This window comes from Ctenocephalides felis, unplaced genomic scaffold (assembly GCF_003426905.1).
Source record: "Ctenocephalides felis isolate EL2017-DRISC unplaced genomic scaffold, ASM342690v1 CF-g0.4_SCAFFOLD_01886, whole genome shotgun sequence".
NCBI classification, from domain to species: Eukaryota; Metazoa; Arthropoda; class Insecta; order Siphonaptera; family Pulicidae; genus Ctenocephalides; species Ctenocephalides felis.
This window is the reverse complement of record NW_020538040.1, coordinates 167,369,383-167,387,675: the sequence shown is the minus strand read 5'-3', so window position 1 is coordinate 167,387,675 and position 18,293 is coordinate 167,369,383. Positions and strand designations below refer to the sequence as shown.

Here is an 18,293-nt window from a genome sequence, read left to right as displayed (position 1 = left end):
CTCGTAGTATTTCATTTACCATTTAATTGTTTAATATCTGAATAATATAAAAATATTAAATATTCTTAATATAATTTGTACAATAAGATTTAGATGTGTTAATATATTACATATAATTATGTATTTTATTAAATAAATATATTTTTAGACAACAATATGTCGAGTTTCTCTATATTTCTTGTTATAGTCTGTAAGTTTTCAGAAATTTTAAATTTCAGAGATAAATTTACAAACGCCACGTGCGAACAATTTACATTAAAATTTATTTCCAAAACTAGTCAGCCCTTGTGATACCCTTGTTTGACCGATAACACAATTATATATTAGCATGTAGCATTTGATATGCAATTTATATAATATTCAAGCTGCTTTGGCTAAAAATCAAAAATTTGAATTGGATTGATTTACACAAAGTATTCTTACAGATCTTTGGCAATCACTTGATACGAAATGTTCGAAATCGAAAGTATTTCTCCGGACGTCTCCAAATTGAATTTAAATTAGAACATAACGTAACTGACTACTTAATCAGAGTGCATGTAAAACGCACCTAATACGATAATTCGTTATCGTATAAAACATTAATTTAAGAAATGATAAACTATGTTCTAACACTATCACCAAATGATTATATTTAACTAAAATTAATTCAACTATGCAATAATTAACTATATAATAATACACATATATTCTTTTCGTTATCTTATAGATAAACATAATACATAAACTAGATTGCATTTAAAACAACTAACATTGTTACACAAATTCATAAAGAATAAATTACACATTAATTTCAGTAAAAAAAAATCATAATTCATTAAGGAATGATTTGTATATGCTTGTATACAAGTAGGATTGTGGAGTCATTGTTTCACATGCTGATAGAATCACAGCGAGATTTTTCATCTCTTATCAAAACTCACACTTAATAGATACTTAAAATAATCTGAACACAGACGAGCGTGGCAATCGTCAGTTTTGATTAATTTTGTATCACATTCATAAGTAAATTAATATATGAAACGTGACAAATTGCACGCGCGGGTGTGTTCTGTACGACACATAAAAAAGCATATACAAAAAACTATGTCAAAAAAACACTACACAATCACATTGTCACATAGAACGCATGCACATATCTATTTCATAAAATTATGACGATGAGTGCTTAATGCACAATATAATCACAGTTTCATATTGCAAATTGTAACGACCGCATGTAAGGGGATATTCTGGTCCATAATTAAAAAAAACAAACGCTTTTTTGGGAAATTTTCAAAGTTTAACTGTTCAAAAATATGTCTACAAGAAGATTTTTTAAAATTTGAATTATTTATATATATATTTGTTTGACCACGATAATCCGCCTCTGGTTCCTTCCGCTACAAAATTTTCGTCGACACGATACCCACGATTTCTCAACTTCTACTGCACCAAAATTACTTGAAATTTTTACAGAGTCTTATTTATTAGTCCAGTCATTTAAGCTTAAATTAGGTAAGAATCTCGGAATTCGAGAAGCTCAGCTGTAAGTCTGTAAATACTTGTATATTGATACTCTAAAGTTGTCTCAAAATCTACATATGGTAAGGTGTCAATACCATATGTAGGTTTTGAGACAACTTTAGGGTGTCAATAAACAAGTATTTACAGACTTACAGATAAGTATCTCGAATTTCGAGGTGAACTTACTATTATGACTGGACTACTACGCTCATCCCTAAATTCCCATATTTACTATTTTAAAAAAATCAAGAATATCAAGAAGTCAAAAAATATATTATTCTTTCAGACTATTTTGCGAAAAAAAATTTTTTTTTAACTTGTGCGTAGTTTACACAATTGCGACATTATTCTAAATTAATAATATATAAAAACAGTGATACCTCGCATTACGTACTTAATTCGTTCCAGGAGAAAGTTTGTTGTGCGAAAAGTTCGCTATAAAAATAAAATTAATTCGTTCTGTAGTTTGAAATGTGACCATAGAAAATAACATATTTTACATATGTAAAATATCTTTTTTTTTTTTAATATTACTGATTTACGAAATAAGTTATTATCAAAGTCGTACTGCTTCCATTTGTGCCTTTTTAGCTACTGAATTTTTTAAAAAAAAAAAAAAACTGTCGATAGTTGTTTTCCAACAAGTATATTTTCACAGCGGAGCAAAAATTTCCAAGGTCCACTCTTTGAATTTATTTAAACATGTTTTTTGACTACAAATGACAACGATATAGTACGTTGTGTGAAGCAAAAAAGTTCGTTGTGCGAAACGTTCGCGACCAAAAAAAGTTCGTTATGCGCATCGTTTATTGTGCAAGACGTACGTTATGCGGGGTATCAGTGTATTTTTTTCTTCAAATTATTTGGAAGGTTAAAATCATGGGTATGGTCAAGTGCCAATATTTCGAGACCCCAGCTTAATCACATCCTACAGTTAAAACTTTATGACTCTTTTAATTGTCATTTTTTATATTCTCAAAATATTAATTAACTTGCAAAAAATGTAGTAAACTATTGTTTACCTCTAGACCAGAATACCCCCTTAAATAATGCAAAAATGTAACGATTTTGTGAGAGCATAACTGACTGACATTTTCTATCACATCTGATAATTTTGATTCATATAATGTAATATAGAAATAAATGTATGTACATATATATCAATAAAGACGTCAAATTAATCAGCATTTGCAACATGAAAATGGTAAGGATCAAAACACAATACGCATAAGTACAATACAGTACACATTAAATATTTTACAATAGCAATTTTCAGCATAAATTGCAACACAGCACTTTGACGGGAGCGACCAGTAACATTTTTAGTGGTAAAAATATTAGGAATTTGCATGCCCAACAAGAGTAGGTATGTATATTGGTAATAGCTATGCGCAAACTTATATACCAGTTGTTTTACAATTATTTTCTTCATATCTAGTTATATTATGCTAATTTCGTGAAGTAATAAAATACTCCTATTTGAACGCATAATTATTACTAAGAGCTAAACATTGACATGGCACTCGTGAATATAATATGTTGCATGTTTGTATGATGAGAGGATGTATATATATATATATATATATATATATATATATATATATATATATATACACAGAGTGCCCCAGAACTCGACGTAAAGCGGAAACCCTCGATAGTTTGACCGTAATTTCCTAAAAAAAACTGTCTTATGTTGTTTGGAAATTATGAGCTTTTAAGTGCAACCTAGAGCTTTGGTGAAATTCTGATCATTATTCGGTTATTGTCGTTAAATGTTATTACTTTCACTCATTTAAACTTTGAAATCGTAACTTTGAATAACATTTCTAGGACCACCGACAAAAATTGTCCCATAAGTGCTTGAAGGCTCATAATTTCCCACCAACGTAAGAATTTGTTTCTCTATTTTTTTCAGAGCACTTACTGTCCTGAAAATTGTCCCATAATTGCTTGAAAGCTCATAATTTTCGAACAACTTACGAATTTTTTTCTATTGTTTTTTCAAGACAGTTACGGTCCTAAAAATTGTCCCACAATTGCTTGAAAGCTCATAATTTCCAAACAACGTAAGAATGTTTTTCTCTCTTTTTTTTCACGGCAGTTACGGTCAATACTACCACCTCGTTTCGGTTTGACGTGGAGTTCTGAGACACCCTTTATATATAATATAAATTTAAAGCAATATCCGAATGAATTATTATTATTTGTAATTATTATTATTTGTAACTGCATTTTACACCTCATGATTAAGTATATGATAGCCAAAACATTGTAATAAAAATATCTTTGTACCCGAATTTTTAAAAAATAAAATATTATTTTTTTCTCAAAATCAACCTTCATTGAATCACGTATGATGAACAAAATAAAAGAAAATTGCAAATACGACAAAATATTTTCAACGGCACGATGTCCGTGCATAACTAACTAGTGGAGATCCATCTATAGGTCATTGTGACACAGCGTGCGTGGGAACTTCCAATAAAAAGAAACTTTGATATATTTTCTCCACTAAATATGCTTGTTGTTTATTATTTACCGTATTTTAAACATTGTTTAAGACTAATCGAGAATGATATCTATATTATAAATTATGCAAATACCAGGTTTATGGACGAGTCTGCCGTAAAATAGACCAATGTTATGGCAAGGCTATTGTTATGTGCCGACACCCTTATCTATTTAGCGTCACATTTATTTCTCTATGTGCATAAGGAAGTATCTGTATTCTGTAATAAATCTGTAAAATTTGTGTAGTGTTTTAAAATACCAAAATTACCTCCATCGCTGAAGGCAATCTTTAACACTATGTTACGTTCTAGTTTTCACACAAAATGCCACTAAATACTGTCGAAATTCCATTCTATGCGATCAGGCGTTTTACATATAAAATGGAACTTCACTCATATGTTATCAAGCCATATTTCAAAGATTCAGTTATGATACCATCATTTTTTGACATTTGTGCGTTTTCTAAGTTAGGTTTCCTATTTAAAACGCTTGACTGCACAGCAACCACATAAGATATTGACAGTTTTTAGTACCACTTTTATATTAAAACTGCTACATAACATAGTCTGCCATAACATTGGTCTATTTTACGGCAGAATCGGCCCCTCAATATCATAGTTAGATTACATTATAATTCGATTTCAAAACAGTGGTGCATAGAAGTGCCTTCAACTGCTTGCCTTCAAGCAAATTGCTGGAATTTTTCGTACCGAAAAACTACTTTATTAAAACAACCTTGCAGAACTTAAAAAAAAATAGATTTTTGAGAAATGTTGAAATTTTGGAAATTTCAAATTGTTGATCCATGTTCGCAAAATGTCGACGAACGAAAATTGAAAAAAACACACACACACGCACACACACATACATCCATTAGTTTTAAGGTATGCGAAAATGTTCAGAAACCTTTGAAACGTAAAGACTTCCCTACGGGAAAGTTAATAAGATATATTCAACAAAAATCATTAAATAGAATCGGCACCTTACGATTAGTCTAGTTTTTGCAACACGTGCAATAAATAAAAAGTATATATTATACCAACGCGATGAGTCACCGAATAAGAATAAGCATCGATAACTTTCAGTGATAAGACAGCGAAAGACGATGAGTTTTTAAGTCACCGTAAATCTCTGAATGTCGGAACACGCCCTCTCGTTTGCGGACCATCAATAATATGCTAAAATAATAAAAATAAATAAAACTTTCACACGGAGACAAGAAATTAATCGTGATTACTGTGTATATCTTCGAAAGAAAAGTCAACCTTGCGAAGAGCGGAACGGACGCTGCGCAACGCAAGAACACAGGCGGTAGCCCACACAAAACAGTGTAATGCGCGCAACTCGAAAGAGGTTGGCGAACATATAAACCGCTCGCCCAAAGGTAAAGAACGAAACGCTTAAGTGAATGGTGAAACGTCACAAGAACGTGTATGGGTGGCTCGAATTCATCGACACGCACTTGAAAAATTAAGTCCTCGAAACAGGCACGAGCATTTAAATCATTGAATTAAATCAACTCTAACACATATCGGTCATTCGTTAAAATATGAATCGAGATTACAATGATTATATGATACACAGTGGTTCCTGAAGTGGACCTCCTGGGGTCCATGACAACACACGGAGGTCCACAAAAAAAATTGAGTTTGCGAAAAAAAAAATTACGGTCCACGGTAGTCACTACCGTTGGTTCAAGAGATTCCAAAATATCATGCAAATTGAAGCACAGTACCCTTTTTCCTCTTCATTTACTGCACTAATTTAGTTGATCGTACATTGAATAGTGCACATATGAACGTGATATGACAAATTAATTCATTTGAAATATGAACTTAAGTAATATAATGTATATCGAAAAATGTAATTTAGACATTATTATTACGGAAAACACTTAATACATAGTACGAAATTCTCTGCGTCTGCGAAAAAAAATTGTGTCCGCGAAAGGAAAATGACGGTCACGGTAGTCACTACTGTTGGTTCAAAAGATTCCAAAATATCATGCAAATTGAAACACAGCACAAAATTTCACAGATTACACCCTTCTTCCTCTTCATTTACTGCACTAATTTCGTTGATCGTAGATTGAATAGTGCACATATGAACGTGATATGACAAATTAATTCATTTGAAATATGAACTTAAGTAATATAATGTATATCGAATTATTATTAAGAAAAATGTAATTTAGGTATTATTATTACTGAAAACACTTAATACATAGTACAAAATTATAAAAATTGTGGGCAACATTATTGTAACAATTATTTTCGGTGGAAAAATCGGTATTATTATTACTGAAAACACTTAATACATAGTACGAAATTATAAAAATTGTGGGCAACATTATTGTAACAATTATTTTCGGTGGAAAAATCCACGGTGATATTGTTTTTTTACCGCGGATACTATATATTAATTCTTTCTGAATGTGTTATACTGTTTAAAAGACTGCAATTTCCAATATGTATGTCTTATGCTATAAATCTATATAAAAGCTGATGATGAATTTTTGTGTGATAAACCGGTAGTGGATAGTATACTACCCGGGTAGTGAAAGGCATATAATATTTAGAAATAAGTAAAAATATCGTTCTTTTTCTTAAAAATGTAAGTTGTAGTATAAGTAGGCATTCGTTTTGTGATTGCAACATGGTTGAGCTTGAAAAGACCTACTAAGCACGAGTATGTAAATCATTGAATTAAATCAACTCTACAATGAACCAAGATTACAATGATTGAGATACACCAGTAAAATTCCCAGGGGGCCATGACAACATTCAGGAAGTCCATGCGTCAGCGAAAATAAAATACCGGGTTGCAAAAAATGGAAATGAGGGTTCACGGTAGTAGATCACAATACACCACGTTAATATCATTCACTTATATCATACTATCTTTAATAAAAAGTCATACAATATTTAGAAATATATAGAAGTATTGTACTTTATAATAAAAAGTGTAAGTTGTAGCATAAGTAGGCATTCGATTTGTGGTCGCAAAATGGTTGGGCTTGATAAGCACGAGCATTTCAATCATTGAAGTAGATCAATTCTAATACCTATTGATCATACGTTAAAATATTGAATCGAGATTACAAAGATTATGAGATACACCAGTGATTCTTCAAAAAGGTCCGGTCCTAATGAGGACTCTCAGGGGTTCATAACAACATTCGGGAAGTCCACACGCCAGCGATAAAAAATCGATATCTGACAAATTGGGGGTCCACGACACAAAAATATTTGAAAACCTGTGAGATACACGAATGTATATGCATATTATTTATAAAAAATTCCAACTGTGGCTATAATTTAAGCTAAATGATTAATGGTACAAAAATATTTTCAAATGATCTATACCAAAAATTGCAACAGTTTCATAATTTACTGGGGCTACTTCAAACCATACTAATATTTGCCAAACTATTTAATAAAAATAATCGATTTGATATGCGTTACATTATTAAGTTGAGATTACAATGATTATGACAAATAGACATGCATTTAAAAAAAGCGTTTATTGATACAAAAACATTTTTCAAATTTTCAAATAATCTATACCAAGCAAGTAAAACTGTTTCATAATTGACCGGTGCTACTCAAATCATGTAAGTATTTGCCAAAATGATTTTTACAAAATTATACATTAAAAATAATTGATTCATGTATCAAATGGTATACAAAGCAACAATAATAAAAACCGACTAAATACGAAAATAAAAATTGTAGGTCGAAAATATATATTTAGTATATTGGCGGCGCCAAGCAGCGGTAGTTCTAAAACTTGCTTTCCTACGCTTCAATACAAACTTTTTATATACATATATTACTGTCTATTCGTGTGTATCTCTACATGTGATTATCACGCATATCTAGATATAAACATATTTACGATATTTGTTCCGTAATTTCCTCCGCAGTTTCTGTACCACACAACAAGCTTATCCAATAGTAGGAATAATACTTATATCTTGAAATAGGACAAGTTCGCAATACAACGAGTTCAATCGATTCATAAATAATATAATAAATTTGGAGCATGAGAGTACGAATTTCGGATTGCGGAGATAAATTTGATCATGATTTACATATTTAAATAAAAAATATACTAAATTCATTCGATGACACATAGAAATCGACAATAATTACGATGCTATAGTGCATTAAAGTGTGTAATAAACGCCTAAAAAGTAATAGCGTGAGATTTTAATACATATGTTTGAGGTAGTCAAGGTTGCACGACCATATGGTCAATAACGTTATTAATCACAGATGAATAACAATGACCTGTTCGACGAAAACGTGTTCACTAAAAGTCTGTTGCTAAAAGCATACTTTTACAAAAATAAACCCCAATAAAAATCGCATTAGATCTAATATACGAAAAGAATAAAATGGGCCTAAAAATACAAAAATGTTAAATCTTCGTCTTTAAGAAATTCATTCGTTTATTGTTGAAAATATATGTTTTGCACATCGTACGTATGCATCATCATCCTATATTACTTGATTCAAGTGACTGATTTTTTATTACTTACAGTATATGAAAAACTGGCTAAAACAAGTCGTATACATACTAATGAATGAATTGAAGTTATAGAAAATGTTATCGTTATGCCTAAATTATAACAATATATTTGCAGGCTATATCGATTTTATCGTGTATTGAACACCATAAGATCATAAAGCGGATTTAAATGTATATGGCACATGAAACGTATCTTCATTTTTTACAATAATCTATATTTTGTATAATTTGGCATAACGACAAAACAGATGATTATTAAAATTACGCATAAAATTGAACGTTCGCAAATGATCGCTATTTGCGAATTTCGGGATTTTTTTTAAGGGGCACAACTAGTATGAAATTTTGAAAAAACGATTTTTGTTTATACATATTAAAATTTCAAATCGATATCTCAAATAGTTTTTGAGTTACAGCCATTTAAAAAGTATACATATAGTATATAGTACAACGACCATATTATCTTTAAACGCGTTTTTCTCGAAACAACATTTTCCGAATTTGCTGCAGTGATTACTCAAAAACGAATGATCCGATCACTATCAAATTTTTTTTACATGTTCTGCATATAGTTCGCCGTAAAATGAACTATCGATTTTTTGATCGGATCGAAAATCGAAATTTGGCAGTCGAAAAACGACCAAAATTTTGGGTAAAATTCGACTTTTTTTCAAAACGCCGCCATTTTGTCAATTTTTGATTTATTTTTTTTATCGTAGTTCATTTTACAGACAATATTATCTAGTTTACCGCGATTTTTTTTTAAATTTCATCCACGTAGAAGGCCGGAATCACTGCAGCAGTTAAGGGCCTTTTTTTGTCACGCCGTTGGAGATCGACGATAACTTAAAAAATATTTAATTGTTTTCTTCAAAACTTTTACTATGTATTCTTAAAACATGTATAAATATATCACTAAAATTTTGAAATGACTGATAAAGTAGTTTTTTTTAATAGAAATTCCCAAAAATCACCTTTTTTTAGGCGGTTAAACTAGTTGTGCCCCTTAAATTACGAATGAAAATAAACGTTCGCAAATGCTCGATATTTGCGAATTTCGTTTTTTTTGTAAATTGGCTTAGTTTGGAGACAAACAGGCCTCAATAACGACGAGATTTGTTCACAAATTGGAAAGATTTTCCAAATTTGAAAAATTGTTCATCGTAGTACAATAAATGTAATTTTGAATATATTATTAATTCATTCGGAAAATTGTCACGTGACTCGGTGATGAATTATTAATATTTATTTAGAAATTAAACCCTATAAATTAATAAATTATTTTATAAAATTCTTTCTTATTCCTTATATTTAAAATTTGGTTTAGATTAAATAATTTTCGTCGCGAATGAAGCCTATATAAGTTTAATAGACTATCGTTGCTGTTGTTGATGATGATGCATGTGCGAGTGCGTGGGTTGCTGATGGTGTGCATGTGAATGATGGTGGTGCTGCTGGTGATGGTGACTGTGGTGGGATTGGTGGAGGGTTTGTTGATGCGGGTTATGGTGCTGATGCAAGTAGGAGCCTTGTGCCTGATGCGGCAAAGGCGAGGGGCAATGCTGTTGCTGATAACCGGCTGGCGACTGATCGGGCCCGGCCATCATGCCGCCACCCGTATTTGGCGGACTCATGCCCACGGCGGACATGGGACCGCCGTCTAAATGACCGCCATAGTGCTGTTGTTGCTGTTGCTGAACGTGCTGCGCATGCGCTTGCGACATGCCTGCGCCAGAGCCGTATACTAACTGTCTTACTTTGGTATCTTCATCCGCGATGTTGTACGTGAGCTCCGTCTCCTCGAAACCTGTCGCCGACATCCTCTGGTCGCCGCCCTGGCCACCAGGACCACCTTGATTACCGGTCGGCGGATCAGGGGAATTCAGGCACGTCTGTATGAGAGCCTTACCAGCTTCTGATGTGATCATGGGCTGCAGCTTTCGCGTAGCGAATGTGTACACATGTCCAGTCTCTGAAGCCACTAAAAGCATGACTTGGGTTCCAGTTAGCGTAGAAAGCTCGTATGCCTGAAATAGTTTGTCATCATAAGAACAAGTTATTATAATCAGAATAAAATTCTAATAATACTGATATTACATTCTATTCAGTGGTGTTGTCGAGCCGGAACGCACCGGAACGTCGTTCCGACAAATTATTTTTGGGCCGGTATGCGTTCCGGCAAAAGAAATTAAAAAAAAATTGCTACACACATTTTATAAGTGAATTTCATTATTTAAAATTTATAATTTAACTAATTTTTATTAAATGTTCCTATTATATGTGATAAACATACATATATATGCAAAAAATGGCTTTTGTAATGATTTTTGTTTTTTTTTCTTTTCAGACGGAACCGGTATACATGACAACCGATTTTTGAACCGGTTTTTCAATTTTAGCGTTCCGGTAAAAAAATATTAGCACAACGCCACTGATTCTATTCGAACCAGATGTGCATATATATATGAAAAATATAAGAATGTATATTCTTGAATGTTGATTTTCAGCCAATCGTCGAAATAAAAGAGAACAAATAAATAATAAAATATTTATACGTTTCGACACGGTTGTGTGTCATCATTCAGCAACCATTTTTTTGAATTTTTCTTTTTCACAGTATCACATCAGGAAAAACAATAAAAAAAATGTTTACTTTATATTGGTTATTTTCTATATGTTAATTAACAAACTATTTTTGTTATTGTAATGTTTTATTTTTTATTGTCCTGTGTGGCCCATTTAAAAATTGGAATTTATCGATAGCAACCTGCCTGTAGGCCACGTCGTGCGGAATTCGAAGTTGCGATATATGGGAAAAAAACTAAGAATTTTGAGACCTTTCTAGCGATGTATAATACTTTATATGTTTTCTTTCAGAAATATCTAAACCGTAAGATCACTATATCACTAAGCCACTAGATGGACCAGCCATTATATTTATATATATATATATGTGTATATATATATATATGTATATATATATATATATATATATATTGTTCGCATACATTATATAAAGCATATATATGTAAATATTATTATAACGTTATTTAAGCTTTAGATTTAAATTAACAATAGCTCTAGTGTAAATTTAAATTCAGTTCTTTCAAAAATTCATTCATGATTTATTCAATATATTGTTTCAACTTATAATTTGTGTTTAATTCTTGTGACATTCACGTTAAATTTAGTTAAAATATTGGATTGTAATACAATACATCGTTTTTTGCAGTCGCTCATTCGCATATTTAATATTTTTTGTCTAGAATTTTCTATCAAAATGCATCATCATGTTTGATTTATATACCAACTGAAATTTCGAGTTAGAATTTTGTGTTTTTTAAAACAGAAAAAAATATTCATTACTGCGATTTAAATATTTACTCTTATCTAATTTGAATTCAAATTTGCCATCTTTAAAACGTTAGTTTTTTATATTGATATGTTTCAGAGGTTTTTAGTAAAATTGTCTTATAATTAGAATAATTGTTGTTCGTTCATTGAGTCGATAATTTTTATCATACGTTCATATTATGTATTTACATCTATCTTTACCGAATTAAACATGATAATGCGGCGTCTATTAATCATGTGATCAATTTTTTAAGGATTTTGGACCCCCCCTCTCCCTTGGTGATAAGTGTTGATATTCAAAAATAACCTCTCTCCGCCAGCAAACATCACGTGTATTTTGGTTACGAGAAAAAATTGTAAAATTTTTGTTTTTTTGATGAAAATGTTTGGATTTAAAAAAAAAAACAGGTAAAAAATGAATACACGTGATATCTTATTATACCCCTCCCTCACGTGATATATAGTGATTTTTTGTCAAACCCCTCCTCCCCCTAAAAACCTCCCGTGATTAATGGACGACCCCCCAGGATGTTTAAATATGATGTGATAGAGGAAAATTCTTGTACTAAATCTTAAGAATTTAGTTTTGTACTATATTTGGAGTTTGCTTGGTAATAATCTTGGTAAATAATAATCAATCTTGGTAAATAGTGAAGTGATAATTTTAATTATATAAGTATTAATCTATCTGTATCAATCGCGTGTTATGTGATAGACAATGATGTGATGCCGATATATATATATATATATATATATATATATATATATATATATATATATATATATATAACATCTCAGATGATGTAACATTGAAAAAGTTTGTTGAAGGTGTTTAAATGTATATGGTATTTTTAAGCATAATGGAATAACTCTACATTTATAAATCTTTCTATTAGAATCTTGGCACGATTTTTGACCTAAATTATATATCTTCTTTTAAATATTTGAAAATAATCTATAGAGATACACTATTTTCAAATTAATATTCTTGGATACGTATACTAGTGAAAATAAATAAATGAATAAAAATACATATATATATATATATATATATATATACTAGCTGACCCGGCAAACGTTGTTTTGCTAAGTAAGGTATGTTCTAAACAATTTCTAGAGAATGAAAAATATTTCAAACGAACGATTAGCTGACTACGTTCAGTAAAACTACAGACTTCGTCATTTTAAAAATGTGCTTTTTTTGCTGTCTTTCAAAAATTCGTTATCTAGACCTTTTTACCCTATAGGCGGGGTAACTTGGAACGGCCAGATGGCAAACAGGTTTAATGTCTTATTTTAATTTTAAAGGTATTTTACAAAATAATTTCATTTTTAACTAATGCTAAAAAGCTACCAACAGAAGAAAATACTTTTACTATGGATTTTCAAAGATGACCGTTTATCTCCCAATATCAAAGTCATAAGAATCAAGGTTATAGCTGGTTATACATCTTTCTTCCTTCACTTTCAAATAATGTTGTTAAACAATGCTTCAGCTTTACTGGATTTTGACACTTTGGTCGTGAAACTTTTAACCCCGTACCTTCATATATTACTAACCATTCTTTGATAAATTCTGGGAAATTATAACTGGGAATAAGTTATTCGACAAAATGTACATGTAAATGTAAGTAATGCTCTTTTTCAGTCTTGGTCGCGGCATTATTATTAAACTTCACTTCACCTTATATATATATATATATATATATATATATATATATATATATATATATATATATATATATATATATATATATATATATATAGTCTTGGTCGCGGCATTATAATTAAACTTCACTTCACCTTATATATATATATATATATATATATATATATATATATATATATATATATATATATAGTATCATAGATTGAATAAACTACATGGATAGTTTATAAATAATTAATTCTGAATTAGAATGAAAAACGGGCTCTAAACTACCTCTCTGCCACCAATTACTGAGCCACAGCAACGCGTGGCCGGGCTAGCTAGTATTTTTTATATATATATATATATATATATATATATATATATAAATATACTATCAATTAAACTGAAAATCGGGATAAAAAGTATCCTAAGTCCTTCTCCTGGCTCTAAACTACCTCCCTGCCAATTTTCATCTAAATCGGTTCAGCCGTTCGTGAGTTATAAGTGTTAGCACATAAAGCGATCCTCTTTTATATATATAGATATATATATTAGGGTGGTCCTTAAAATGGTCATTTTCGAATTTCCTTGCTCCCAGGGACTCAAATGGTTCCAAATTGATAAAAAACAATTCTCTAGAAGTTTTAGCTCTTAATATTAACGTTTAGATAGAGCGCAATTCAATCAAACTTTGTATGGAAATAGCATGGAAAAACTTTAGAAAATTTTAAAAATGTTTTTTTGGGTATAACTTAGCGACAAATGAATTAAGAGTGGCAATTCGTGTCATTTTTTATTGAAAATTCGACGCTCTACAAAATAGGTTTTTTACAATTTATTTTGTAGAGCGTCGAATTTTGAATAAAACTCATTCATTTGTTCGCTAAGTTATATCTAAAAAACATTTTTAAAACTCTTGAAAATTTTTTCATGCTATTTCCATACAAAACTTTTATTTAAATTGGATTTTTTATCAATTTGGAGGCATATGAGCCCATGGGAGCAAGTAAATTGGAAAATGTCCACATTAAGGACCACCCTAATATATATATAACCTAATTTTTAATTTCATGATTAGTTCTTTCGGGCAATTTTTAGAAATATCAATAAATCTATTAAAAAATATTTTGCAATTTAGATTTGCTGAATGAAACGTTAAAATAAACAAGTGTAAATATTAACAAATTTTTAATGCAACGAATTGGCAGCTAATTACATCATATATACATTTGAAAAATATGGGTAGTAAGAGCAGATCCGTGAGATGAATTAAACTCTAACTTGATTCAGGGAAGAATTGTGTGAAAGGTTTCCCATTGCCATTTCACACCGTAGTGCCCGAAAAAAAGAGTGAAGATATTTTTCATCTATATTTTTAAGCAGAAATGAACATCACTACTGCATGATGTCAGGTTATCCAGGCTCACGAATGAGCTTAACCAGTATACCATGGAATACCATATACATACATAATATTCATACACATACATATATACTATATATATATATATATATATATATATATATATATATATATGAACATATATCAATATATACATGTATGGTTACAAAAACATATGCGAATAATATTTGTTACGCATATATTTGTCAGATAACTATATTTGTTTATATTAATTATCGATTGATTTAAAAATAGTCCAATGTTGTTTTTTTATTAATAATGTTATTTGCACAACTGTTAATGAAAGAGTTCATTTTCAAAAATCAATCTGATCGAGCAAAATCCAAATACAGCCACGATATGTTATTAATAATTATGTTATTATTATTATTAAGATTATAACCGAAAATAAGTCGCGGATATTCGATTTAAGTGTCGCGACATGTTATTTGCCGAAAGTGATCATAATATAAATCAATAACAATTGGTACATGTAATTGAATAATATTTTTGAAGACAATAACTGTTTACAAGATAAAGGCTAAAAAACAAATCAATAATTCGATATATTATATTAACTATTGCAATTAATTTGTATTATAATAAACATTCATTGTTATCAAACGTATACTGAATTGATAAACTTTATAAAACAAAATGAAATTACGTTCAATAATAGTCATAATATTTAAAAGTGATTAAAATCAAATATGAAAAGAGATTAATTTAGTCAAACAACATATATTAATGAATTAAATAAAAATAGAACTAGCTGTAAGTGGAATTCTGTCTTAAGGCAATTAAGGCATCGTGCCTTAAGGCAAATTGCTGGAACTTCCCGTACCAAAAATTATTTTTTTTTTAAAAAACGATTAACAATTTTGAAAAAATTTTACTTCGAAAAAATAAGATTTTTGAAAAACTATAAATTGGACAAAAAATTACTTTTTTTTTGAAAAAAAATTTTTTTTTCGAAAAAAAATTTTTTTTTATTTTTTTTTTTTTTGAAAAAAAAAATATTTTCCTTATTGTGACATATTTTGAAAGATCTAAACTTTTTTTCAAAGCAATCGTACTGCTTTAACTGCATAAAGACGAATTATCAAAGAGCGTAAAGCGCCACGTCGCCGCCTAACGCGTAAACACTGGTACGGAACCCATAGGACTGTAAACCAAATTCATACTTATTGTTAAAATCTCTATAAAATATCTGATAATTTGATGTGCATATGTCTAATGATCATTTTTGGCCGCCAAATGGCATTTTTTTTACTTTTTTCATTTGATCTCCGAAACCGTTAGACCTGCCTTCATGAAAATTTAATCAATTCTTCATCTTGTCAATACAAGTAAAATGTTTTTTGAATTATTCAAATCGGACGCTCCGTTCTCTTAAAAACTGAGTTACCGTTTTCGGCACTTTTTGCCCCGTATCTTTGGAACGGCTAGACCTGCCTTCGCCAAAAACTAATCAGCACGTCTCCTTATCAATACGAATCGAATGTTTTTTGAATTATTCAAATCGGTTTATCCGTGTTCCCGAAATCGTCGACGAAAATTTGTATCCGCACATACATACACACACGTACATACATACACACACACATACACACACACATACACACACACATACACACACACACACACACACACACACATACATCCATTTTTTCTAAGGTATGCCAAAATGTTCAGAAACCTCTGAAACGTAAAGATATATAAAAATTTTCATTTTCGATTTTTTTGCGATTACTATAACTTACCCTACGGGAAGTTAAAAATGACAATAACATGTTTGTTAAAGATAGAGCGTTCCGATTCACATGGGTATCCCCATGAGACCGCACGAGAACACGCGAGGGTCCACGAGCGGTCACGATGTTATGTTTGACAACTAAGCCATCTGATAAGGTTATGTTTAGTTTGCAAATCGTACCTTCTTCATAATGCCAGTTTTTCGCTTAGAAAATGTCGTGTATCTCCTTAATTTATTATCTATGTATTCCATTTTTATTTTAACGCGCCCCTTAGTCTTTTTCCCATTGGAAGGTGGCGATTTCTTTTGTTGTATTGACGTATAACTGTCATCTACGACGTCTTGTACGCCACAGGCATCAAGCCCTATTCCCGAGCCCATTCCTCTGTCATCAAAACAAGAATCTGAGCTAGGCCTTTTAAGACCTCTATTAAGACCGCCACAATTTGTTTGGAGCATGCCGGCTCGAGACATTTGTTGTGTGAGGCCGCTAGAAGATCTGCCAAGGGTGACATTGGGATTTCCGTAAATTTCAGATGGTGTATCACCACTGAGTAATCCCATGTTATAATCCATGGTAAATCGTGAATCCAGTCCACTAGAAGAATCTATAATCACATACGTCACTCACGGCACTGTGTTCACAGAGCACAGAGGCACAAACACACAAGCACAGATCACACTACACAGTATCGCTACCAAGCGAAGTTCTTTGCGCAGAACACTAAACTGATCCGTCTCGTCATGAGAGTCGATAGCGCAACGTGCTCGGCTTCGGCTCCGCGCGTTCGGCTCGCTACGCGGCGAAGGACCGCCCATTCGCGACGACAGGAATAAGATTAGCACGACTTGATGCTGTCGCACTTGTTCCAAGTCAAAAGCAAGAAAGGGAGGAACGGATACGTCGTATCACTGTCAAATATCCAATTTTGTAGTAACCCGACCTATATGACTTTATTATCCTCCGCGAGAAATAGCTCTAAATTTGATGATAAATAGAGCTTTTCGCGGTAAAAATAGATTCTAATTATTACTACACAAGATCGAAAGGAAAATATTGAGTTACACAAATCGTTTTGCGTCATAACAACGCGAAAATCATTAGTTAACTAATAGGCACTCACTAAAATAAGTCCGGCCCCAAAGCCATATTTAGAAACAGCCGCAGCCAAATAAGGTTAACTTAACCGTATACGGGCGAACAGATATTCCTCCTCCTCCAAATTTTAATGAGATATTACCTCCCTCTGTGGGGATATATACTATATGTGTCCCTGTCTTATATAATCCACCACGTGGTCTGTAAACTGTAAGATTTACACCGAACACAACAAAACTTACTCACGATATACTGTGGTGCCCCCACTTACTAGATACGAGCTTTCCAAAGGAGCTTGTTTTTTTGCTTCGACATACGAGCATATTTTGAGATACGATCTTTGTGCGAGTAAGAGTTTTCCTCGAAAAAATGTTAATGACAAAATGAAAATATGAAAAATTTCGTCAGTTGTAACAATGATTTTCCTGTCTTATATAATATAATCCAATCCACCACGTGGGCTGCAAACTGTAAGATTTAC

The 18,293-nt window shown here is 31.3% G+C and overlaps 1 protein-coding gene across 2 annotated transcripts in view; it reads right to left on the bottom strand.

Annotated features, from left to right (window-relative positions):
• The window catches only part of LOC113377161 (serum response factor homolog), a 69,770-nt gene extending 52,322 nt beyond the window's left edge, over window positions 1-17,448 (bottom strand). For both annotated transcript variants that reach the window (XM_026617383.1, XM_026617384.1), the window contains exons 1-2: window positions 16,894-17,448; window positions 10,308-10,577 (exon numbers count right to left, since the gene is read on the bottom strand). In XM_026617383.1, the coding sequence (XP_026473168.1) occupies window positions 10,308-10,577; window positions 16,894-17,289 (666 nt within the window). In that variant the 5' untranslated portion in view covers window positions 17,290-17,448. The remainder of the gene's footprint in view (window positions 1-10,307; window positions 10,578-16,893) is intronic.
• Between the last annotated feature and the right edge of the window lie 845 nt (window positions 17,449-18,293).